Source organism: Oncorhynchus masou, chromosome 31, assembly GCF_036934945.1.
Source record: "Oncorhynchus masou masou isolate Uvic2021 chromosome 31, UVic_Omas_1.1, whole genome shotgun sequence".
Taxonomy (NCBI): domain Eukaryota; kingdom Metazoa; phylum Chordata; class Actinopteri; order Salmoniformes; family Salmonidae; genus Oncorhynchus; species Oncorhynchus masou.
The window spans coordinates 85,013,065-85,039,482 of NC_088242.1; the positions used below are offsets into that span (position 1 = coordinate 85,013,065).

Below are 26,418 nucleotides of genomic sequence, written 5' to 3' on the forward strand. Positions count from 1 at the left end.
TTGTTGTGCCCTATTCATGACTGTATTGGTGTGCTTGGATCATGTTAGTTTGTTGGTGACGTGGACACCAAGGAACTTGAAGCTCGGTTATTATGTGCACGTTTATCTTTTTTTCTGTAGTCCACAATCATCTCCTTTGTCTTGATCACATCGAGGGAGAGGTTGTTGTCCTGGCACCACATGGTCTCGTTGTTGTCTGTGATCAGGCCTACCACTGTTGTGTCGTTGGCAAACTTATTGATGGCGTTGGAGTCGTGCTTGGCCATGCAGTCAGGAGTGAACAGGGAGTACAGGAGGGGACTGAGCACGCATCCCTGAAGGGCCCCTGTGTTGAGGATCAGGGCGGCGGATGTGTTGTTACCTACCCTTACCACCTGGGGGCAGCCCGTCAGGAAGTCCAGGATCCAGTTGCAGAGGGAGGTGTTTAGTCCCAGGGTCCTTAGCTTATTGATAAGCTTTGAGGGCACAATGATATTGAACACTGAGCTGTAGTTAACCTCTTGAAACTCCCCATCCTGGATCAGGGGTCGTGACTAAAGCCTCAGGCTCATTAGCATAACGCAACGTTAACGATTTCTGAAAATCGCAAATAAAATTCAAATAATGCGCCTGCTCTCAAGCTTAGCCTTTTCTTAACAACACTGTCATCTCAGATTTTCAAAATATGCTTTTGAACCATAGCAATTGACTAATTTGTGTAAGAGTATGCTAAGCTAGCTTAGCATTTTGAGTAGCATTTAGCACGCAACATTTTCACAAAAACCAGATAACCAAATAAATAAAATCATTTACCTTTGAAGAGCTTCGGATGTTTTCAATGAGGAGACTCTCAGTTACATAGCAAATGTGCAGTTTTTCCTGAAAGCGTCTGTGTGTAGGAGAAATCGCTCCGTTTTGTACATCACATTTGGCTACCGAAACGAACCGAAAATTCAGTCACCTACAACGTCAAACTTTTTCCGAATTAACTCCATAATATCGACCGAAACATGGCAAACGTTGTTTGGAATCAATCCTCAAGGTGTTTTTTCACATATCTCTTCATTGATATATCGTTCGTGGAAGCCTGCATTCTTCTCTGAATTCTGTGGAAAAATACTTGCAGCTGACTTTTGCGCACCAATTTCGGCGCAGGACACCGGGCGGACACCTGGTAAATGTGGTCTCTTATGGTCAATCTTCCGATGATATGCCTACAAATACGTCACAATGCTGCAGACACCTTGGGGAAACGACAGAAAGGGCAGACTTACTCCTCTCGCATTCACAGCCATATAAGGAGACAATGGAAAACAGAGCCTCAAAAATCCTGCTCATTTCCTGGATGCCGTCTCATCTTGGTTTTGCCTGTAGCTCACGTTCTAGGGCACGCACAGAGAATATCTTTGCAGTTCTGGACACGTCAGAGTGTTTTCGTTCCAAAGCTACCAATTATATGCATAGTCGAGCATCTTTTTGTGACAAAATATTGCGCTTAAAACGGGCACGAGTTTTCATCCAAAAATGATATAGCGCCCCCAGAGTTTCAACAGGTTAATGAATTGCATTCTCACATAAGTGTTCCTTTTGTCCAGGTAGGAAAGGGCAGTGTGGAGTGCAATATAGAGATCATCATCTTTGGATCTGTTGGGGCGGTATGCAAATTTGGAATGCGTCTAGGATTTCTGGGATAATTGTGTTGATGTGAGCCATGACCAGCCTTTCAAAGCATTTCATGGCTGCATATGTGAGTGCTACGGGTTGGTAGTCATTCAGGCAGGTTACTAATGTTAATGTTCTTGGGCACAGGCACTATGGTGGTCTGCTTAAAACATGTTGGTATTACAGACTCGGACAGGGAGAGTTTGAAAATGTCACTGAAGACACTTGCCAGTTGATCAGCGCATGCTCGCAGTACACGTCCTGGTAATCCGTCTGGCCCTGTGGCCTTGTGAATGTTGACCTGTTTAAAGGTCTTGCTCACATCGGCTGTGGAGAGCGTGACACACAGTCTTCCGGAACAGCTGGTGCTCTCATGCATGTTTCAGTGTTATTTGCCTCGAAGCGAGCATAGAAGTAGTTTAGCTCGTCTGGTAGGCTCGTGTCACTGGGCAGCTCTCAGCTGCGTTTCCCTTTGTAGCCTGTAATGGTTTGCAAGCCCTGCCACATCTGATGAGCCGGTGTAGTACAATTCGATCTTAGTCCTGTATTGACGCTTTGCCTGTTTGATGGTTCGTCGGAGGGCTTTATTATAAGCTTCCGGGTTAGAGTCCCACTCCTTGAACGCAGCGGATGTTGCCTGTAATCCATGGCTTCTGGTTGGGGTATATACACGTACAGTCACTGTGGGGACAGTATCCAAATCCATAGGATGTAGTGATCACAATATAGTAGCCATATCTAGGAGAACCAAAGTGCCAAAGCCTGGGCTTAATATAGTGTATAAAAGGTCATACAATAAGTTTTCTAGTGATTCTTATGTTGATGATGTAAATAATATTTGCTGGTCTGTGGTGTGTAATGAGGAGGAATTGAACAATTGTATGGTTGAGAGGGATGAGGCAAAAGGTATGGCAAATAAGTCTGGCAGCCCAATCGATTGGCAAACGTATTACAAATTAAGAAATCATGTGACTGAACTTAATACAAATAAACTATACTATGAAACGAAAATGAATGATAGTAAAAAGCGTTGGAGCATCTTAGATTAAATTTTTGGAAAAAGGTAAACTTGGCTCCATCATTCATTGAATCAGATGTTTCATTCATCACAAAACCCACTGAAATTGCCAACTGTAACGTCTGCTTCCAACTCACACTCTCAAAACACCTACATTTACATTTACATTTAAGTCATTTAGCAGACGCTCTTATCCAGAGCGACTTAGATCCCCTGAACGCAGCTCATTCTCCAGATCCCAATCACCCGAATTCTAATCACCTGTTTACACAGGTGATTATCACACACTATTTAGTTCAGTTCTTTGCACCCCATCACTGTAAGGTATTGTTTGTTTGTTTCCTTGTGATTTACTCCTCCCATGTATGATAGTTTTTGCCTGATCTCCCAGACTACATTACTAGCCTTTTCCCAGCCTGTACTGTTGCCCTTTTGGACCCCCTGTGTATGACCTTCTGACTGCCCCTGGACCCAGCTACCTGCCTCCTCCTGTGGTCCTTCACAATAAACACCTGCTGTGCCCTGCGCTTGAAACCATCTCTCTGTCTCCCTTCGTGTTCATTACACCAACTACTTTAATTACTTTTTTATTGGCAAGACAATCAAACTTAGGAATGACATCCCAGCAACAAACGCTGACACTACATATCCAAGTATATCTGACCAAATTATGAAAGATAAGTGTTGTGCTTTGGAATTCCGTAGAGTGTGTTGAAGAGGTGAAATAATTATTGTTGTCTATCAACAATAAGCCACCGGGGTCTTGATGTAAAATTACTGAGGATAATAGCGGACGATTTTGCCACATCTTCAATTTAAGTATACTAGAAAGTGTGTTCCCTCAGGCCTAGAGGAAAGAAAAAGTCATTCCGCTACCCAAGTAAAGCCCTATTTACTGACTCAAATAGCCTGTTACCAACCCTTAGTAAACTTCTGGAAAAAATTGTGTTTGACCAGATACAATTCTATTTGACAACAGACTTGGCTGTATACCCCATGCTATATTGTGGATGAAGAGTTACTTTTCTAACAGAACAGAGAAGGTGTTATTTATTGGAAGCCTCCCCAACATAATCCAGGTAGAATCAGAAATTCCCCACGGTAGCTGTTTAGACCCCTTACTTTTTTCAATATTCACTAACGACATACTACTGGCTTTGAGTAAAGCCAGTGAGTCTATGTATGAGGATGACTCAACACTTTACAGTACACATCAGCTACTACAGCAACTGAAATGACCGCAACACTTAAAGAGCTGCAGTTAGTTTCAGAATGGGTGGCAAGGAATATGTTAGTCCTAAATATTTCCAAAACTAAAAGCATTGTATTTGGGACGAATCATTCACTAAACCCTAAACCTCAACTAAATCTCATAATGAATAATGTGGACATTGAGCAAGTTAAGCGACTAAACTGCTTGTAGTAACCCTGGATTGTAAACTGTCATGGTCAAAACACATTGATACAAAAGTAGCTAAGATGGGGAGAAGTCTGTCCATAAAAAAGAGCTTCTCTGCCATCTTAACAACACTGTCAACAAGGCAAATCCTACAGGCCCTAGTTTTGTAGTACCTAGAGTTCTGTAATGTGGTCAGGTGCCACAAAGAGGGGCTTAGGAAAATTGCAGTTGGCTCAGAACAGGGCAGCACGGCTGGCCCTTAAAAGTACACCGAGAGCTAGCATTAATGATATGCATGTCAATCTCTCATGGCTCAAAGTGGAAGAGAGATTGACGTCATCACTACCTGTTTTTGTAAGAAGTGTTGACAAGCTGAATGTACCAAGCAGTCTCTTTAAACGACTAGCACACAGCTTGGACACCCATGCATACCCCACAAGACATGCCACCAGAGGTCTCTTCACAATCCCCATGTCCAGAGCAGACTATGGGAGGCACACAGTACTACATAGAGCCATGACTACATGGAACTCTTTTCCACGTCAGGTAACTGATGCAAGCAGTGAAATCAAATTGCTTTAAAAACAGGTAAAAATGCACCTTATGGAACAGCGGGGACTGTGAAGAGACACACACAAAGGTACAGACACACGCATCATTGTAATATTGTTGTATGGTGGTATTATACATTTTGTATTGTAAACATGTAGTGGTGTAATAATGTTATGATGTACTGTTTTATATGTATTGTATGTGCTTTAATGTGTTTGGACCCCAGGAAGAGTAGCTACTGCGTTGGGGATCCCTAAGAAATAAGTTCTTATCCACCCTCCATTGACCCCAACATATACATTCCTAATACTTTATTTTACCTTTATTTAACTAGGCAAGTCAGTTAAGTACAAAATCTTACTTTCAATGACGGCCTAGGAACAGTGAGGTAACTGCTTTGTTCAGAAGACAGATTTTTACCTTGTCAGCTCAGGGATTTGATCTTGCGACCTTTCGGTTACTAGTCCAATGCTCTAACCACTAGGCTACCTGCCACCAATGTAATCATTAACTTCTAGTATAGTAAGTATATTTCCAGCTAGAATCCAACATCATGAATCAGCACATTTTTATGGATATATACAAAGACATTTTAGAAGAAATGCAGCTAGTTTGCAGTCTGAAAGAGCACATTGTCTATGTCAGGTGTCATCGTGCATCATTAGCCCATTTTTATGGATGTTTCCAAATAAATGTCACTAGAAAACAGCTTAAACAAATGCAAATGCAGCTACTTTGCTGTTATTCTGGCTGCACAGTTTGAACGTGACTGTAAGTTAGCTGTAGTTGGCTAGCTAGCAAGCAAGGGATAAAAACGTTGCCAGCCAGTATGGCAATAAAACAGTTTGAAAAAACAACTGGGTCGCATCCATAGATACAGAACAAAAATACTTGTTGTGAACAATCTAAGCCAATCCTGTCTGTTTTTCCCAATAAAGTAGTTGCGCACTCGTCGGTTTTGTTGCTAAACAATCATCCAGTCTATATTCCTGGATTTCAAAGAATGTCCCTGAGCATAAAGCTACATCTCAATAGTCTAAAGTGGATTCCTATACTTGTCTCCTTTCATTTTATCTGCACTGAAGAAAAGTGAAGGCATTATAATAAATAACTGCTGGGAATGTCCATTCATCTGTCCAGTTTTTTCATATCATATTTTTTTTTAGCTTATATCAGGAGGAAAGGAGACTAGGCGATATGATGCGTCAACACTTTGGTTTCGGGATGCTCTCATTGGGTTTCATGTTTATCATCGCCACGGTTGGAATTGCAGGTGTGTGTGTAGCTGATAAGGCATGTGGATAGAACCATAATGGACTCCTTTGTGAAAGGCCCTTTGATCAATGTCAAAAAACATCTGCAGCTTTATTTGATTCTATTGATTGATTCCATTCAACTGAACGCCAACTGACTAAAATTTAATGAAAACCTTTCCATTCTACTTAAGTGTTGCTATAATTGTGTACTTGCATGGTAGTTACATAGGCAGCTACTGTAAAACTGTAGTGTTTAGTCAGACATTGTTATATTGCTTACAACTATGTAACATAGTATAATTCATTACAGACCAAGGTCAAAATGCTTTCAAATAGTTGAGCTGCACTTGATTTAGTTTTCCCGGTACTATGTCCCAAAAGTGCATACTCCAAGCTAAATCAGTATTTATCTAGGTCTGCTATATCCCCTTATATAACCACAATGAAATCTCATTTTAAAATGAAAGACCATGTGTCCCATCCAAAATATTCTATTCAAAACCCATGATATGAACATATACTGGCTATCTCAGATAATTGTACATGATGAACATGTTGCTGAAGAACCTCAAACTGCTGTGCCTGAGGATGACAATTTCTGTCCCTTTCGATATAGAGATCTACAGTACCAGTCAAAAGTTGACACACCTACTCATTCAAGGGTTTTTCTTTATTTTTACTATTTTATACATTGTAGAATAATAGTGATGACTTCAAAACTATGGAATCATGTATCCAAAAAAAGTGTTAAACAAAACCAAAATATATTTTATATTTGAGATTCTTCAAAGTAGCCACCCTTTGCTTTGATGACAGCTTTTCACACTCTTGGCATTCTCTCACTCAGCTTCATGAGATAGTGCTTTGTTAATTTGTGGAAAATAATGAGTTTGAGCCAATCAGTTGTTGTGACAAGGTAGGGGTGGTATACAGAAGATTGCCCTATTTGGTAAAAGACCAAGTCCATATTATGACAAGAACAGCTCAAATAAGCAAAGAGAAATGACAGACCATCATTACTTTAGACATGAAGGACAGTCAATCCGGAGAATGTCAAGAACTTCGAAAGTTTCTTCAAGTGCTGTGATAAAAACCATCAAGCGCTATGATGAAACTGGCTCTCATGAGGACCGCCACAGGAAAGGAAGACCCAGAGTTCTCTCTGCTGCAGAGGATAAGTTCATTAGAGTTACCAGCCTCAGAGATTGCAGCACAAATAAATGCTTCACAGAGTTCAAGTAATAGACACATCTAAACATCAACTGTTCAGAGGAGACTGTGTGAATCAGGCCTTCATGGTTGAATTGCTGCAAAGAAACCACTACTAAAGGACACTAATAATAAGAAGAGACTTGCTTGGGCCAAAAAACACAAACAATGGACATTACACCAGTGGAAATCTTTCCTTTGGTCTGATGAGTCCAAATTTGAGATTTTTGGTTTCAACTGCCGTGTCTTTGTGAGACGCAGAGTAGGTGAACGGATAATCTCCACGTGTGTAGTTTCCACCGTGAAGCATGGAGATGTGACATTGTCTGTAAATTATGTAGAATTCAAGGCACACTTAACCAGCATGGTTACCACTGCATTCTGCAGCGATAAACCATCCCATCTGGTTTGTGCTTAGTGGGACTATCATTTGTTTTTCAACACGACAATAACCCATCACACCTCCAGGCTATGTAAGGGCTATTTGACCAAGAAGGAGAGTGATGGAGTGCTGCTTCAGATGACCTGGCCTCCACAATCACCCGACCTCAACCTAATTGAGATTGTTTAGGATGAGTTGGACCGTAGAGTGAAGAAAAAGCAGCCAACAAGTGCTCAGCATTTGTGGGAACTCCTTCAAGACTGTTGAAAAAGCATTCCAGGTGAAGCTGGTTTTGAGAATGTCCAGAGTGTGCAAAGCTGTCGTCAAGGCAAAGGGAGGCAACTTTGAAGAATATAAAAATATATTTAGATTTGTTCAACACTTTTTGGTTACTACATGATTCCATGTGTGTTATTTCATAGTTTTGATGTATTCACTATTATTATACAATGTAGAAAATAGTAAAATAAAGAAAAACCCTTAAATGAGTACGTGTCCAAACTTTTGACTGGTGTGTGTGTGTGTGTGTGTGTGTCCACCTTTCTTCTCTCAAAGCTCTCTATACTTTATTGGGGAACATTGAGTTAAGGTAGTTTTCCGCGCAGCGCTCAGGGCCTCTTTTTCACCAACATCTTGATTGTGCAAGTGGTGTAGAGGCACTATCTGTGGATTGTCCATCTGACTGTCCAGGGTTTTCTGTTGTAAGTCCCACCAGAGCAAGCCAGGGTCAATGGTATTTCTCTTGGTAGGTCCTGTTTAAACAGAAAATATAATTACACACACACTGCGTGTGTGTATATACAGTGCTTTTGGGAAGTATTCAGACCCCTTCCCTTTTTTCCACATTTTGTTAGGTTACAGCCTTATTCTGGATTAAATTACATTTTTTTCTTCAATCTACACACAATACCCTATAACGACAAAGCGAAAACAGTTTTGTAGAATATTTTGCTAATTTATAAAAAATAAAAAAAACAAATACCTTATTTACGTAAGTATTCAGACGCTTTGCTGTGAAATTCTAAATTGAGCTCAGGTGCATTCTGTTTCCATTGATCATCCTTGATGTTTCTACAACTTGGAGTCCACATGTGGTTAATTCAATTAATTGGACATGATTTGGAAAGGCACACTCCTGTCTATATAAGGTCCCATAGTTGACAGTGCATGTCAGAGCAAAAACCAAGCCATGAGGTCGAAGGAATTGTCCATAGAGAGAGCTCCGAGACAAGATTGTGTCTAGGCACATAAATGGGGAAGGGTAAGAAAAAAAATGTCTGCAGCAAGGAAGGTCCCCAAGAACACAATGGCCTCCATCATTCTTAAATGGAATAGGTTTGGAACCACCAAGACTCTTCCTAGAGCTGGCTGTCTGGCCAAACTGAGCAACCGGGGGAGAAGGGCCTTGGTCAGGGTGGTGACCAAGAACCTGATGGTCACTCTGACAGAGCTCCAGAGTTCCACTGTGGAGATGGGAGAACCTTCTAGAAGGACAACCATATCTGCAGCACTCCACCAACATGATTCTCTGGTCTGATGAAATTAAGATATTACTCTTTGGCTTGAATGCCAAGCGTCACGTCTGGAGGATACCAGGCACCATCCCTATAGTGAAGCGTGGTGACAGCATCATGCTGTGGGGATGTTTTTCAGTGGCAGGGACTGGGAAACTAGTCAGGATCGAGGGAAAGATGAACGGATCAAAGTACAGAGAGATCCTTGATGAAGTCCTGAGCGCTCTAGAGCAGGTTTTCAGACTGGGGTGAATGTTCACCTTCCAATAGGACAACAACCCTAAGCACACAGCCAAGACAAAGGAGCAAAGGCTTCGGGACAAGTCTCTGAATGTCCTTGAGTGGCCCAGCCAGAGCCCGGACTTGAACCCAATATAACATCTCTGGAGAAACCTGAAAATAGCTGTGCAGCGACGCTCTCCATCCAACCTGACAGTGCTTGAGAGGATATGCAGAGCAGAATATGAGAAACTCCTCAAATACAGGTGTGCTAAGCTTGTAGCATCATACCCAAGAAGACTCAAGGCTGTAATCACTGCCTAAGGTGCTTCAACAAAGTACTGAGTAAAGGGTCTGAATACTTATGTAAATATGCAACAAAAAAAATGGAATACATTTTAGAATAAGGCTGTAATGTAACAAAACTTGGAAAAAGTCAAGGGGTCTGAATACTTTCCGAATGCACTGTATGTCTGTCTGAGCTGAATGGTCAAGACATGGTATTAAACGATAAAAACATTGAGGAAATTATAAATAAATCGTACTTTTATTACCTGTTGCATAGCTCACAGCTACCCCAACCAGCACCACTGAAATTGTCCCCACGGCACCAAAGTAGAGGTAGGACATGGAATAAAAGTTCTGCAGACTTGTCCGTCTGTGGAGAAATATGTCCTTGGTCAGCGTACCTCATAAGGCCAAGAGCCTTTCCTAACCATATGACCAGACCAGGAACATCTGGGCCGTAAACTATCCAACATTCAAGATAAGAGACAAGTTATTGAGTTATGAACACTTTAATGAGATATATGATTGATGATAACACACTTTTGCTACTTCTACTGGTGGTACTACTCTCAATTTGTTAGTATGTCTCTCCATATGTCTTCCTCACCCATGTTGATATAGGGGAAGCGGCGTGGAGGCGGAGGGTGTGTCCATGCCCAGGCTGCTGTTGACTGTGCTGTTACTTGATGGACACTGATCTGTATAGGTGGGCAGGACTCCCATGGTCTGCAGACTGGGAGGATGGAGGGTTGATCCAATGACCAGCCACAAGGATATGGAGAAGCCCACCGCCACGCCACTAAACACGCCCTAAAGACAAAAGTAATATAATCTCTGAAGGCAATCAGTCATTATGGAATTCTCTGGAATGAGCTAAAACAAAACTGTGGTCTTAGCTGTACAAATAATCTTCCTATGGGGGGTTAGAATTAAAGGTGAAAAAGGGTATGGGGCAATATCCCCATATCAAATCATGGCACCCTCCTAAGCATCAAAATAGAATCATGGATGGACACCCCTGTAACTCTTATTACATGAGCAGCTGATCTTCTCTCTCTCCCCAAATGTTCCCATTGTGCAAACAGCATCTTGTCCAACTCACCGGCCTGTTACTAGCGGGAACAAACATCCCCAGGATGAAAGCCCCAAGAAGTGGGCCACTAACCACTCCCATGACTGTGAAGGACCCCTGAGGAGGAGAAGAATAGGGACAATGTGACACTGGACAAATCCTTCATTATTCTCAGTCCCCAAGGCTTATGGCTGTATGTCAGGACAGCATTTTGGTACACCTGTATTGGTGTCCATAAGAAAGCCTTTTGTGTACCTGATCTGAGTCCGTGGCCTACAGAGACTTTAAACATGAGGAGGAATGTAATATGGTGAAGGGAGGAACCTACTTGAAGAACTCCCCAGTCCAAGAAGGATGAGAGAGCAGCCACCGTTATACATCCAGCCCCATACATGAAAGCTAAAACACAGCGGCACATTAGATGCTACAACGCCAGCTTGATAAGGTCACATTCTTTTGTACCACATTGATTATTTAATAATTTGGTACAAAAACCAAACTGTTTAGGGTGTTTTTCACTTTAGAGAAAGAGTTGCTGACCTAATACAAAAATATAACTTTAAAATTGCGCTTACACAGCCCTCTGGAAATTAAAATCAACCTCTTCTGTGACATGTTGGCTAGTGTTGGTTTCAGTAGATCATCCATGGTAACAGCTGCCATAGCGTTGATGCTGGTGGAGGCGGTACTGTAAAGCAGTGAATTACCAGCAATGATGTCATCAGTGGTGTCAGTCAAATGTTGATTTATGACTTGATGCATATTACAGACAGGGATTGGATACCTCAGGGTGCCACTGTATGCACAAGCTAGAAAAAGACCGGGAAAGCCAGGGTGGTCTTGAAAGATGTCCAGCACCAAGTATGGCATATACTTTGAAAGAGAGAAGAGGGGAAATGTATGAAAGCCCAAATACTAACACAAGCGCAATCATTTCATAAAAAGGGAGAAAATAAAATGTTTACAATTCTGTGAAAGTTCATTGGGTGCATTTACTTTAGCTCTCCTTGTACCTCAAGTGGATGTAGATTTCACTTTAGGACCACCCCTTTAGGACCACCCCGGTCCCTGAATACCCCCAACAGTACACATTTTTATTGTAGTCCTTGTCAAGCACACCTGATTCAACTTGTCAACTAACCATCAGGCCCTCAATGAGTTGAATCAGGTATGTTTGTCTGAGGCTACAACAAAAGTTGGGAACCACTGGTGTAGATTGTAGTAGTTATATCATTACTCATTACCTGGTCTGGAGCAGCAATCTTTCCAGACTTCAAAGGGTCACAGTGGGAGTACAAGGCAAACATGACAATGCCGCAGGTGGCTGCACTGCCTACAACGAGGCACAAGCCCACTTGGTTGACAAATAACGCCCTGCAGAGAAGGATACGCAAACATCTATGTTTAGTCCAGTACAGCCTTGTGGGACATTTATTTTTCAGCAATCATCCTTCTTTTATATTATCGGTCAATAGACAGTGTTTTATCAGTAGACGTCCTGTTCCTCCTTGTTACCAAACAGTTGAATTATCATAAATTATCATTTCCAGGGCCCATATTCATAAACAGTTTCAGAGTAGGAGTGCTGACCTTCATTATATAATAAAGGGTAAAACTGATCCTAGATCAGCACTCGTTATCTGAGGATCACACATTATGAATAAGGACCCTGGTCTTGTGGGTAAGACATACCCTTCCCTCTAGTCCAACTAATCTGGGATTGGGACAAGATTGACTGCCATCATTTGAGTGATGGTCTAAACCAGGGCTCTCCATCCCTGTTCATGGAGAGCTACTGTCCTGTATGTTTTTTCACTCCAACCCTGTTCCTGGAGAGCTACGGTCCTGTACCTTTTTCACTCCAACCCTAATCTCGCACACCTGATTCTAATAATCAGCTGGTTGAATCAGGTTAGTTACAACTGAGGTTGGATTGAAAACCTACAGGAGAGTAGCTCTCCAGGAACAGGGTTGGAGAGCCCTTGTCTTAACATATACTGAACATTTTTCTTACAGAAGTGCTGTGCGTCTTATAAAGTAAAGTGAGTCATTCTGGAGTGATTTGGGAATCATTACATCCTGGTTATAATTACTCTGAACATTCCTATCAGTAATCAGCCTTTCCTGTGTGAAGTGATTGATTTGTGGCTCTTATTTATAAATAATAAAAACACCATTGCTCATTTGACTTACTGTATAACAAACTATTGAACATGCACCGTGCTTCTCTTAATGTTCATTTGATAGCCTGTATGCCTCAGGGTTCCTTAGTATTTCAGAACTCGCCTTTGCTTCTGTATAAACCAAGGGGTTGCGTATTACCAGTTTATTTTATTTCCTGTAACCACTAGTCCAGTTGGTTACAGTTATATGCCTCCCTTTTTTTATATAGGAAGGTCTAAAGAATCTAGAATCTGCTTTTATTCATTGGCAGCGTTAAAAATATATTAATACATTTCACAAAATGTGAATTTGCATATGATCTTAATCTTACATTATCTTGCTTTATCTTATGTGAAAATAAGAAACTGTGATCCAGCATAGGCTTTGCTGAAAGTGGATGTCTGCACTCACCACTGGGCCTGTCGCTCAGTTCTGCAGGAGATGTAGCGTTGTACCTGTGACTGGTTCACACCATACATGGACAGCCACAACAGCGTACCGCCAACAGTAAAGCTCCAGAATGTGTATCGCCTCCTTGGGTCGAAGTCAAAACTGATCAAAAGAGAAGGTAATGATGGTAAGTGTGATTTTTGGGGGCGATTGTGCAATGGATAGCTGAAAGGCATATTGTTAGTTGAATAAAAGGCAGTTTTTTACTCATTAAAGTTCATTCGTGAACCATTGTTGGCAATCTCCAAAACCATTGCTGGCCCACCAACCAAAACAGTGCCCTGGATGAAGATGGCGATGAAGCCAGAGAGCATGACCAGGATCTGGAACACGTCTGTCCAGATGACTGCTTTCATTCCTCCCTGTGGTGCGGAGGACAGACAGACAGATAAGATAGATTCAGAGTAGCACCCTGCGCTAATACAGTCCATTTACTATGAAGTATGGAGAAGGCGTTCTCTAAGTCTTACCAATGTGGTGTAAAAAGTACAAATGAACCCAGTTGAGAAGAGGGATGCCCACATATTGAGCCCAGTGGCTGGAATACAATAATTAAAACATATTAATAACAATTGTACGCAACACATTGATAATGTATCACACACAGGTGGTATATAGCATTATAACGCTTACTAAGCCTTCACAACAGCTCATGGTCTCTATAGTCATACATGCATTTATAAAAGAATTACATACAGGAGGTTGCATACACATTATTGTGCTTCTCCAGAGATCATACCTTGGCTCAGGATTAAGGCTGGAGCATAGATCACAATTCCTGTGTAGAGCAGCTGGAAAGAAATGATAAATTATAAATCAATGGCTAATTGACAGTATATGTTATACACACACACACACACATATCTAATATGTATGCATGTATGTATGTATGTATGTACGTACGTACGTACGTACGTAGGTACACATTCTGATCTCAACATTATGCATAAAGTCATATGAAGACGACTTTGCGCATGCTCTATCAGTTTGCCTTACTTACTGTTGAGACTATAAACTGGACACTTCCAAGCAGCTGCATCTCTCTGCCAAATCTCATCTTGAGGTACTGTGACAGCAAAGCAAAGAGTAATTATAACAAAACAGTATCCTTCCACACATACTGTTCTTCCTATCCCTCCCCCTGCCTTCCCCACACACACAAACATTTAAAGTTCAACAGTTGCTAGGCCATAACCCTATTTCTTAATTGCGTAGATTTAGTAGCTATGTGTTGTATGTGCATGGCATCTCTATGGATGCTGTCAATGTAAAGGGTAACAAAACCTCATTGGTGCTGGTGATACCAAGGCGGTAGAACACTGGCAGGAACAGGTATGCAGTCAGACAGGAGTTGATGGTTTGCCCAAGGCACATGTATAGGAACTTAAAACCATAGAGGGAGGCTTCAGCTGGCACTCCCAGGACCTGGACAGCTGACATGAAGCTGGCACACAGTGACATTCCCACGGGTATGACTGGCATACTACGGCCACCGGTGAAGAAGTCATCCACCTTAGCATCACCCGGTTTCTTCTTCAGGGCCTGGAACAGCCCTATTCCCATGGAAACGAGCAGCATGGCAGCAAAGACGACGTAGTCTGCCAGGACAAAACCTGGTCGGGGTCGTTCGGGGATATGTTCTCCATCCATTGCTTTGTCCTCCTTGTCGTGTTGGATGGTAGAATCAGATGCTCCAGGTGTTTTTTGGGACTGAATAGGATGTATGCATAATGAGTATAAATTACGACATAGAGGATATGATACAGCACCTTTAAACTGCTGTTTTGACCTTTCAACTGCAATTGGTGCATCTGATAAAAGGTTGCTAGGAAAAATGTATTGAATGAAAGAAACTTTACATTTACAGATAAAACGAGTCCCAGTCATATATAGTGCCTTCAGAAAGCATTCACAACCCTTTCCTTTTTCCAAATGGATACACATACAGTTCCTTTTTTTAAATGGATACAGACATTTGAAGTCGGAAGTTTACATACACCTTAGCCAAAATCATTTAAACTCAGTTCCTGACATTTAATCCTAGTAAAAATTCCCTGTTTTAGGTCAGGATCGCCACTTTATTTTAAGAATGTGAAATGTCAGAATAATAGTACAGAGAATTTTTTTTAAATTTGATTTCTTTCATGATTTCTTTCCTTCATCACATTTCTAGTGGGTCAGAAGTTTACATATACTCAATTAGTATTTGAAGTTGGGTGAATTTAGGCCCATTCCTCCAGACAGAGCTGGTGTAACTGAGTCAGGTTTGTAGGCCTCCATGCTCGCACACGCTTTTTCAGTTCTGCCCACACATTTTCTATAAGATTGAGGTCAGGGATTTGTGATGGCCACTCCAATACCTTGACTTTGTTGTCCTTAAGCCATTTTGCCACAACTTTGGAAGTATGCTTGGGGTCATTGTCCATTTGGAAGACCCATTTGCGACCAAGCTTCCGGACTGATGTCTTGAGATGTTGCTTCAATGTATCCACATAATTGTCCTTCCTCTTGATGCCATATATTTTATGACGTGCACCAGTCCCTCCTGCAGCAAAGCACCCCCACATCATGATGCTGCCACCCCCGTGCTTCACGGTTGGAATGGTGTTCTTCGGCTTGCAAGCTTCCCCCTTTTTCCTCCAAACATAACAATGGTCATTATGGCCAAACAGTTATATTTTTGTTTCATCAGACCAGAGGACTTTTCTGCAAAAAGTACGATCTTTGTCCCCATGTGCAGTTGCAAACCGTAGTCTGTCTTTTTTGTGGCAGTTTTGGAGCATGGCTTCTTCCTTGCTGAGTGGCCGTTCAGGTTATGTTGATATAGGACTCGTTTTACTGTGGATATAGATACTTTTGGACCTGTTTCCTCCAGCATCTTCACAAGGTCCTTTGCTGTTGTTCTGGGATTGATTTGCACCAAAGTACGTTAATCTCTAGGAGACAGAACGCTCCTCCTTCCTGAGCGTTATGACGGCTGCGTGTTTATACTTGCATACTATTATTTGTACAGATGAACGTGGTGCCTTCAGGTGTTTGGAAGTTGCTCCCAAGGATGAACCAGACATGTGGAGGTCTTTCGATTTCCCATGATGTCAAGTAAAGAGGAACTGAGTTTGACGGTAGGCCTTGAAATACATTCACAGGTACACCTCCAATTGACTCAAATGATGTCAATTAGCCTATCAGAAGCTTCTAAAGACCTGATATCATTTTTGGGAATTTTCCAAGCTGTTTAAAAGGCACAGTCAACTTAGTGTATGTAACTTCTGACCCACTGGCAATGTGATATAGTGAATTATGAGTGAAATAATCTTTCTGTAAACAATTGTTGTAAAAATTACTTGCGTCATACACAAAGTAGATGTCCTAACCGACTCTCCAAAACTATAGTTTGTTGTCAAGAAATTTGTGGAGTGGTTGAAAAACAAGTTAATGACTCCAACCTAAACTGTAAACATCCGACTTCAACTGTAATACCCCATATTGTTTTTATTAGTTTTATTCATTTGAAAAAAGAAAAGCTGAAATGTCTTGAGTCAATAATTATTCTACCTCTTTGTTATGGCAAGCCTAAATGAGTTACTGTGTAAACAACTTCACCGACCACCGAAATCCTAGAAGTCGTTTGTGCTTAAGTCAAAATTGCATGGTTCATGATTCGGTTTCTCGGGCCAATCAGAACGGTTTGAATGTATTCCGATTCAAGAAGTTGTTGAGGTGGAAGCAAATCTATTCTCATTGCAGAGAAGACATGTTAGTGGGTGTGGTGTTTTGCCAGAGCGATGTGGATGGGTTGCCAGGCAAGTTTGACATCGCAACCAGCGGCTTCTATAGCCAGCGTGACAGTGTGGGAATTTGGCAGTTTGGGTTATTACCTATTATCAATGACCCCATTCCTGAAAGCAAAGACTCCCAGGAACTTACAGAGCTCCAACAGTATTGTGACAGTGAATTTGTTGTTATGGCTCTGTACTCCAACACTTTGGATTTGAAATGATACAATGACTGAGGTTGGGGTGGCAGTGTAGCCTAGTGGTTAGAGTGTTGGACTAGTAACTGAAAGGTTGCAAGTTCAAATCCCCAAGCTGACAAGGTACAAATCTGTCGTTCTGCCCCTGAACAGGCAGTTAACCCACTGTTCCTAGGCCGTCATTGAAAATAAAAATTTGTTCTTAACTGACTTGCCTGGTAAAATAAAAAAATTAAAGTTCAGATTTAATTTGAAGGTATTTACATCCATTTTGTATGAACCGTTTAGAATTAAAGCACTTTTTGTACATAGTCCACCCATTTTAGGGACCAAAACTATTGTGACATTCACTTACAGTTTGTGTATCAAAGTAGTCAAAAGTAGGCCAATGTCATCACAAAAATGCAGCCTAAATAACGTGAATCAGTGAAGTACTCCTTCAGATAAAGATCTGTATAGCTCCTGTTCTGGCACATCATTTGATTATATGCTGAGGGTATGAAACTAAATGTTCCGGGGCTAAAGTGTTTCAATTTGAAGGGACCAAATAAAATGTTAAAGGATCTTTACATTTCTTTTACTTCAATTTGTCCATGTGCCCTGAAAGAAGTCAATGGGGCCAGGAGAGACTGTCATCCACAGTTTTGTTTTGTTTCAAAAGCCACTGCTAACTTAACCCCCCAAAAAATAGATAGGGTCCAACCAAACCATGTTTAAAATTGCATGACCAAATCAACTCAAAAACTTGGTTCTAAGTTACTTTTACATGGTGAGCTAGTCCCTATCACTCCCATAGTTTTTTAGTTATTATTGCCTGAAGTTAGCTTAAGTTGGCCGTGGCTTTAGAAACAAATTTGAACCATAGATGACTGTCTCTCTTGGCCCCATGGATTATTTTCTGGGTAAATGACAAAACAGAGTCTGAAAAAGTGAAGACTAACTATATATTCACGAAAACTTTAACAATTGTCTGACTAAATTTGTTTGATAAAAGTCATTGTACTTTGCGTTAAGTTCCATTTGTGAGGCTATTTGGTTCACGGTGCAATACAATATTGATTATTGAATTACCTTTGCTCTAGTTTGTTCTTTTATCAATCCTTTAACATGTTTAATAATGATATCTTAGCTTGCTTGATGACAGTGGCCCTTTTTGCTTATTTTTGATTTTCAAAAAAATAACTGGATAGAAGTGCCATGGATCATGTCAAAATTGTCTAGAAATGCAGGAAATGGGCTTTAGGTGGGAAAAGAAATGTCTGGGGGAGGACCCCGCCACTTTGTCTCCCCTACCTCGAAAACCATAGTTGTGCACACTGGCACTTTTAGTGGGTTCATAAATAGTGTCTCAATAACCCAACATTTGGTTATGAGACCATTATACAGGTTAAGCGGGAAACTCATTCCATTATATCCTGTATCCATGATCAGATTAAAACCACAAAACAATTTGACAAACTTGAAAAAGTTCAAATAACCTTACCTGTGTCCTCTCTAAAACTCTAATTCCCAGTCTCTGAAAACCCTTTACCTTCGAACCTTCTTCTTCTGCAGAGTTTCAATTGACAATAGCCTAAGACATTAGGACATTTTTAGAATACCAAGTGATGAAGAATAGCAGCACCTTTCATTAAAAGTGGCTCTGCAAACTTGGTCTGTTACAGTGAGTGGAAGGTGCTTTGTGTGTTGAACAAGGTATTGGGGGAGGAGCAAGAGTAAAAGAGGTCAGGAGGATTAGAATAAGAGGGATTTTATTAAGTTGAAATGTTCCTTATTGTCATGCTGCTGAAATTAACTAATGGGAAAGGGATGGGTTAAAAACACTAAATGCATCAGAATTAACACTGGTTTAGATCTTGATTGTGTTTAATTGAGCATATGCAGTTCACTTTCACCTACATTTAAAATGTGCTAATATTTCAGGATTTTATAAAAACATTCAAGTTCAGTTTTATTGATGCCCATATGAGTCAACACAGGCTGAAATCCATGGGCATAATATACTAATTGACATCCATAAATAGATCAATAGGTAAAACATTTAATTACATGTCCTTGTGTATGCGGACATCTTTAACGCAACAATTATCAGTTAAAAGGATAAAGCATCTTGCCTGCCCCGTTTCTGTAAAAAGCTGAGGGATGGAGCTTGCGAAAAAAACTTTTGAATTCATAGACAGAGCTTTGTGATGCAAGGACTGACCATCCATGATATCACTTATGATTTCATCAGTCCAAAACACAATGGAGAATATTCAACAAACTTGCTTTACAAATACATTTCACAAAGAGTAGGTTGTGGTATGTGACTCTCCTCTTTAGCTTTAAGTTACCCTATTTTACAAATAGTACAGGTTCATTCTGTTTCATGCTACAAATCACCTTTACATGGGAGTCTTGAGTTCCCATTGAATGCATTTCACGATATTCGTTTAGCCATAAAGGGTCTGAACACCAAAAGTACAGGAGATCCGGCAGTGTAAATGCCTTGGAAAACTCATACAACACACCACGACTCAGCTTATGTCACAATACTAGTTGTCGCAATGCCTCTTTGAAGACTATCCAACTGAATACAGCTGCACTTGACAACAGAATTGTATGACTCCTGATATAGTATCACTTCACTAGCTCTGGCTGACTAACAGCTACCGTCAAGGCTCCAAAAACATACACATACCTAATTGACTTGTTTGCTTCTTCCCTACAAGCCTACACAATTGATCCCTTCAGCAGCTGCCAAATATCTGGTACGTCATCCAATATTGGAGAAAACAGCTGGTTGCAGAGTTGTATCAACAATGTGTACAAAAAAAAAAGTGTACTCTGAAGACTTTTGTAAGCCCTTAAAGGGTCCCGAAAAGATTCTGATTCCCATGTAAAAACAGCATTTTGAGTGACTAAAATATCACCTATAATGTTTTTGGGCAACAGAAATGCTCTAAAATGTGGGAAAAATGTTGTTTGAAGAGACAGGCTGAATGGGCGGGAAGCTTATATCCATGAGCTCGCCTTGACTGACAGTTCTTTGAAACAGCTATGTTAAGAAACTTGGATGTAGTGAGAAGTGTTGCAGTAAAATCATCTTAAGCAAATTTGGTGATACACAAAGCAACATTGAAATTGCATCAATGATGGCCAATTTTATTACATTTTTTTAGACATCTCTCGTTTGGCATGTCTCTTGTGATGCGGGACAATGCAGCACTGAGGGATCTGTTGACATTTGTATTTATTATGGATCTCCATTTGCTGCTGCCAAAGCAAATAATACAATTATTAAACATTAAAATGCATTTAAAAACCGGTTGTGGGCCCTGAAATGACAACTGCGTCAGAGTTTTGAACAACCCTTGTCCCCCCCTTTTGTTTCATGCTGGCTGAAGATCTAGCTAATGTAGCCAGTAACTAACTAACACTAGAAAGATGAAAAGGAAAACATAAGTTCACACTATTCATCTATAGCAAAAATAATTAAAATTACCTGATATCCTACAGTTGTGGCCAAAAGTTGAGAGAATGACACAAATATTACTTTTCACAAAGTCTGCTGCCTCAGTTTGTATGATGGCAATTTGCATATACTCCAGAATGTTATGAAGAATGATCAGATGAATTGCAATTAATTACAATGTCCCTCTTCGTCATGCAAATGACTGAATCCCAAAACAACACTTCCACTGCATCTCAGTCTTGCCACAAAAGGACCAGCTGACATCATGTCAGTGATTCTCTCGTTAAAACTGGCTCAGGTGTGAGGGTTGACGAGGACAAGGCTGGAGATCACTCTGTCATGCTGATTGAGTTCGAATAACAAACTGGAAGCTTCAAAAGGAGGGTGGTGCTTGGAATCATTGTTCTTCCTCTGTCAATCATGGTTACCTGCAAGGAAACACGTGCCGACATCATTGCTTTGCACAAAAAGGGCTTCCCCAGGCAAGGATGTTGCTGCCAGTAAGATTGCACCTAAATCAACCATTTATCGGATCATCAAGAACTTCAAGGAGAGTGGTTCAATTGTTGTGAAGAAGGCTTCAGGGCGCCCAAGAAAGTCCAGCAAGCGCCAGGACCATCTCTTAAAGTTGATTCAGCTGCGGGATCGGGGCACCACCATTACAGAGCTTGCTCAGGAATGGCTGCAGGCAGGTGTGAGTGCATCTGCACGCACAGTGAGTCAAAGACTTTTAGAGGATGGCCTGGTGTCAAGAAGGGCAGCAAAGAAGCCACTTCTCTCCAGAAAAAACATCAGAGAAAGACTGCAAAAGGTACAGGGTATGGACTGCTGAGGACTGGGGTAAAGTCATTTTCTCTGACGAATCCCCATTCCGATTGTTTGGGGCATCCGGAAAAAAGCTTGTCCGGAGAAGACAAGGTGAGCGCTACCATCAGTCCTGTGTCATGCCAACAGTAAAGCATCCTGAGACCATTCATGTGTGGGGTTGCTTCTCAGCCAAGGGTGTGGGCTCACTCACAATTTTGCCTAAGAACACAGCCATGAATAAAGAATGGTACCAACATCCTCCGAGAGCAACTTCTCCCAACCATCCAGGAACAGTTTGGTGACGAAAAATGCCTTTTCCAGCATGATGGAGCACCTTGCCATAAGGCAAAAGCGATAACTAAGTGACTCGGGGAACAAAACATTGATATGTTGGGTCCATGGCCAGGAAACTCCCCTGACCTCAATCCCATTGAGCACCTGTGCTCAATCATCAAGAGGCGGGTGGACAAACAAAACCCCACAAATTCTGACAAACTCCAAGCATTGATTATGTAAGAATGGGCTGCCATCAGTCAGGATGTGGACCAGAAGTTAACTGACAGCATGCCAGGGCGGATTGAAGAGGTCTTGAAAAAGAAGGGTCTACACTGCAAATATTGACTCTTTGCATTAACATCATGTCATAATTGTCAATAAAAGCCTTTGACACTTATGAAATGCTTGTAATTATACTTCAGTATTCCATAGTAACATCTGACAAAAATATCTAAATACACTGAAGCAGCAAACTTTGTGGAAATTAATATTTGTGTCATTCTCATAACATTTGGCCACAACTGTACAGTCAAATTTTGGCACCAGTAGATTAACTGTCTAGCTAAACTCTGCAAAAAAGAAACAGCCCTTTTTCAGCACCCTATCTTCAAAGATAATTCGTAAAAATCCAAATAACTTCACAGATCTTTATTGTGAAGGGTTTAAATACCGTTTCCCATGCTTGTTCAATGAACCATAAACAATTCATTAACATGCACCTGTCGACCCGTCGTTAAGACACTAACAGCTTACAGACGGCAGGCAATTAAGGTCACAGTTATGAAAACTTAGAATACTAAAGAGGCCTTTCTACTGACTCTGGAAAAACACCAAAAGAAAGAATCCCATAGTCGCGGTTTTGTCTCACTAGAGGTGATGGTCGGATTCACGTTTATCGTCGACGGAATGAGTGTTACACCGAGGATTTTACTCTGGAGCGGGCTCGATGTGGAGGGTCCGTCATGGTCTGGGGCGGTGTGTCACAGCATCATCGGACTGAGCTTGTCGTCATTGCAGGCAATTTCAACACTGTGAACACATCCTCCTCCCTCATGTGGTACCCTTCCTGCAGGCTCATCCTGACATGGCCCTCCAGCATGACAATGCCACCAGCCATACTGCTCGTTCTGGGCGTGATTTCCTGCAAGACAGGAATGTCAGTGTTCTGCCATGGCGAGCGAAGAGCCCAGATCTCAATCCCATTGAGCACGTCTGGGACCTGTTGGATCGGAGGGTGAGGGCTAGGGCCATTCCCCCCAGCAATGTCCTGGAACTTGCAGGTGCCTTGGTGGAAGAGTGAGGTAACTTCTCACAGCAAAAACTGGAAAATTTGCCCCAAAGCTAGCACCAGTTAGCAGTGAGCCAAGCGCATCTTCCGGATAGAAAACTAGATTACTACAACTACAATACCTCTTTCGCCATCTGGCTTGGATCCTTTAGTTGACACGGTGCCCTGCCGCAACACCACGACAAGTCTGCCGACGAATATTCCATCCGCTGTGCCTTCAACCGGCCCCCATTGGACATCGGAGCAGACGCTTCTACTAGCCCTGGGCTACTAAATTTAAACGCTGTGTCGCCCGTGTGCTAGCTTAGTAACAACTACTCCGCGGATTCCCTGTCCCATATATTGCTGTCCCCTGGACCCTATGATCACATAGCTACATAGCTGATGCCCGCTGGACTGTTCATTAATCACGGTACTATTGTACACTGTTGTTTAGGTTAGTTATCGTTGTTTCAGTTTACTGCGGAGCCCCTAGTTCCACTCATTATACCTCTGATGCCTCCTTTGTTCCACCTCCCACAAATGCGGTGACCTCACCCATTATAACCAGCTTATCCAGAGACACAACCTCTATTATCATCACTCAGTGCCTGGGCTTACCTCTGCTGTACCCGCACCCCACCATACCCGTCTGCACATTATGCCCTGAATCTATTCTACAAAGCCCAGAAATCTGCTCCTTTTATTCTTTGTCCACAACGGTCTCGGCGACCAGTTTTGATAGCCTTTAGCCGTACCCTCATCCTCCTCCTCCTCTGTTACTTGGGTGATGTGGAGATAAACCCAGGCCCTGCGTGTCCCCAGGCACCCTCATGTGTTGACTTCTGTGATCGAAAAAGCCCTGGTTTCATGCATGTCAACATCAGAAGCCTCCTCTCTAAGTTTGTTTTACTCACTGCTTTAGCACACTACGCCGAACCCTGATGTCCTTGCCATTTTTGAATCCTGGCTTAGGAAGGCCACCAACAAGATAGAACTGCCAAAGGGGAAGGAGCTGCAATCTACTGCAGAGATAGCCTGCAATGTTCTGTCATACTTTACAGGTCTATACCCAAACAGTTTGAACTTCTTATTTAAAAAATGAACCTCTCCAGAAATAAGTCTCACTGTTGCCGCTTGCTATCGACCCCCTCCTCTCCCAGCTGTGCCCTGGACACCATTTGTGAATTGATCACCCCCCATCGTTCTGTTAGGTGACCTAAACTGGGATATGCTTAACACCCCGGCAGTCCTACAAACTAAGCTAAATGCCCTCAATCTCACAGTAATCATCAATGAACCCACCAGGTACAACCCTAAATCCATTAACAAGGGCACCCTCATAGACATTATCCTGACCAACTTGCCCTCCAAATACACCTCCAATCAGGATCTCAGCGATCATTGCCTGTATCCGCTATTGGGGCGGTAAGCAAATTGGAGTGGGTCTAGGGTGTCAGGTAGGGTGGAGGTGATATGGTCCTTGACTAGTCTCTCAAAGCACTTCATGATGATGGAAGTGAGTGCTACAGGGCGGTAGTCGTTTAGCTCAGTTACCTTAGCTTTCTTGGGAACAGGAACAATGGTGGCCCTCTTGAAGCATGTGGGAACAGCAGACTGGGATAAGATTGATTGAATATGTCCGTAAACACACTAGCCAGCTGGTCTGTGCATGCTCTGAGGACACGGCTGGGGATGCCGTCTGGGCCTGCAGCACTGCGAGGGTTAACACGTTTAAAATGTTTTACTCACGTCGGCTGCAGTGAAGGAGAGTCCGCTGGTTTTGGTAGTGGGCCATGTCAGTGGCACTGTATTGTCCTCAAAGCGAGCAAAGAAGTTATTTAGTCTGTCTGGGAGCAAGACATCCTGGTCCGCGACGGTGCTGGTTTTCTTTTTGTAATTCGTGATTGACTGTAGACCCTGCCACATACCTCTTGTGTCTGAGCCGTTGAATTGCAACTCTACTGTCTCGATACTGACGCTTAGCTTGTTTGATTGCCTTGCGGAGGGAATAGCTACACTGTTTGTATTTGGTCATGTTTCCGGCCACCTTGGTTCATGCTTTCAGTTTCACGCGAATGCTGCAATCAATCCACGGTTTCTGCTTTGGAAATGTTTTAATAGTTGCTGTGGGTATGACGTCGCCGATGCACTTTCTAATGAACTCGCTCACCGAATCAGCGTATTCGTCATTGTTGTTGTTGGACGCAATGTGGAACATATCCCAATCCACGTGATCGAAGCAGTCTTGAAGCGTGGAATCAGATTGGTCGGACCAGCGTTGAACAGACCTGAGCGCAGGAGCTTCTTGTTTTATTTTCTGTCTGTAGGCTGGAAGCAACAAAATGTAGTTGTGGTCAGCTTTTCCGAAAGGAGGGTGGGGGAGGGCCTTATATGCATTGCGGAAGTTAGAATAACAATGATCCAGGGTTTTACCAGCCCTGGTTGCACAATCGATATGCTGATACAATTTAGGGAGTCTTGTTTTCAGATTAACCTTGTTAAAATCCCCAGCTACAATGAATGCAGCCTCAGGATATGTGGTTTCCAGTTTACAAAGAGCCAAATAAAGTTCGTTCAGGGCCATCGATGTGTCTGCTTGAGGGGAATATATATGGCTGTGATTATAATCGAAGAGAATTCCCTTGGTAGATAATGCGGTCGACATTTGATTGTGAGGAATTCTAAGTCAGGTGAACAGAAGGACTTGAGTTCCTGTATGTTGTTATGACCACACCACGTCTCGTTAATCATAAGGCATATCCCCCCCGCCTCTCTTCTTTCCAGAAAGAAGACTTGTTTCTGTCGGCGCAATGCGTGAAGAAACCAGCTGGCAGGACCGACTCCGATAGAGTCTCGAGCCATGTTTCCGTGAAGTAAAGAACGTTACAGTCTCGGCTGTCTCTCTGGAAGGCAACCCTTGCTCGGATTTCATCAACCTTGTTGTCAAGAGACTGGACATTGGCGAGTAGTATGGTAGGGAGTGGTGCGCAATGTGCCCGTCTCCGGAACCTGAAAAGAAGCCCGCTTCGTTTGCCTCTTTTACAGCGACGTTGTTTAGGTTCTCCGGCTGGGATCCGATCCATTGTCCTGGGTGGAAGGCAAAACACAGGATCCGCTTTGGGAAAGTCATATTCCTGGTCGTAATGATGGTGAGTTGATGTTGCTCTTATATTCAGTAGTTCTTCCCGGCTGTATGTAATGAAACCTAAGATTATCTAGGGTACCAATGTAAGAAATAACCTGTAAAAAAAACAATACTGCATAGTTTCCTAGGAATATGAAACGAGGCGGCCATCTCTGTCGGCGCTGGAATCAGAGTTAGGTGATGACATCAGGACCACCAAAACCCTCCCTTTACCCGGACGTTGCTGGGCCAATTGTGTACCGCCTCATGGGTCTCTCGGTCGCGCCCGGCTGAAACACAGGCTGGGATCGAACCCGGGTTTGTAGTGACGCCTCAAGCACTGCAGTGCAT

At 42.2% G+C, this 26,418-nt stretch overlaps 1 protein-coding gene across 1 annotated transcript; it reads right to left on the reverse strand.

Moving 5' to 3' along the window:
* Window positions 1-6,671: 6,671 nt before the first annotated feature.
* Window positions 6,672-18,783, reverse strand: slc5a5 (solute carrier family 5 member 5). The gene is made up of 15 exons (XM_064952327.1): window positions 18,620-18,783; window positions 14,448-14,873; window positions 14,164-14,229; window positions 13,903-13,954; window positions 13,634-13,701; window positions 13,371-13,525; window positions 13,125-13,265; window positions 11,795-11,924; window positions 11,335-11,423; window positions 11,126-11,238; window positions 10,879-10,949; window positions 10,581-10,667; window positions 10,086-10,288; window positions 9,745-9,848; window positions 6,672-8,209 (listed from the first exon to the last, which is right to left on the reverse strand). Exons 2-15 carry the CDS (start codon window positions 14,811-14,813, stop codon window positions 8,007-8,009), a joined length of 1,848 nt encoding a protein of 615 aa, XP_064808399.1. The 5' UTR covers window positions 14,814-14,873; window positions 18,620-18,783; the 3' UTR covers window positions 6,672-8,006.
* Between the last annotated feature and the right edge of the window lie 7,635 nt (window positions 18,784-26,418).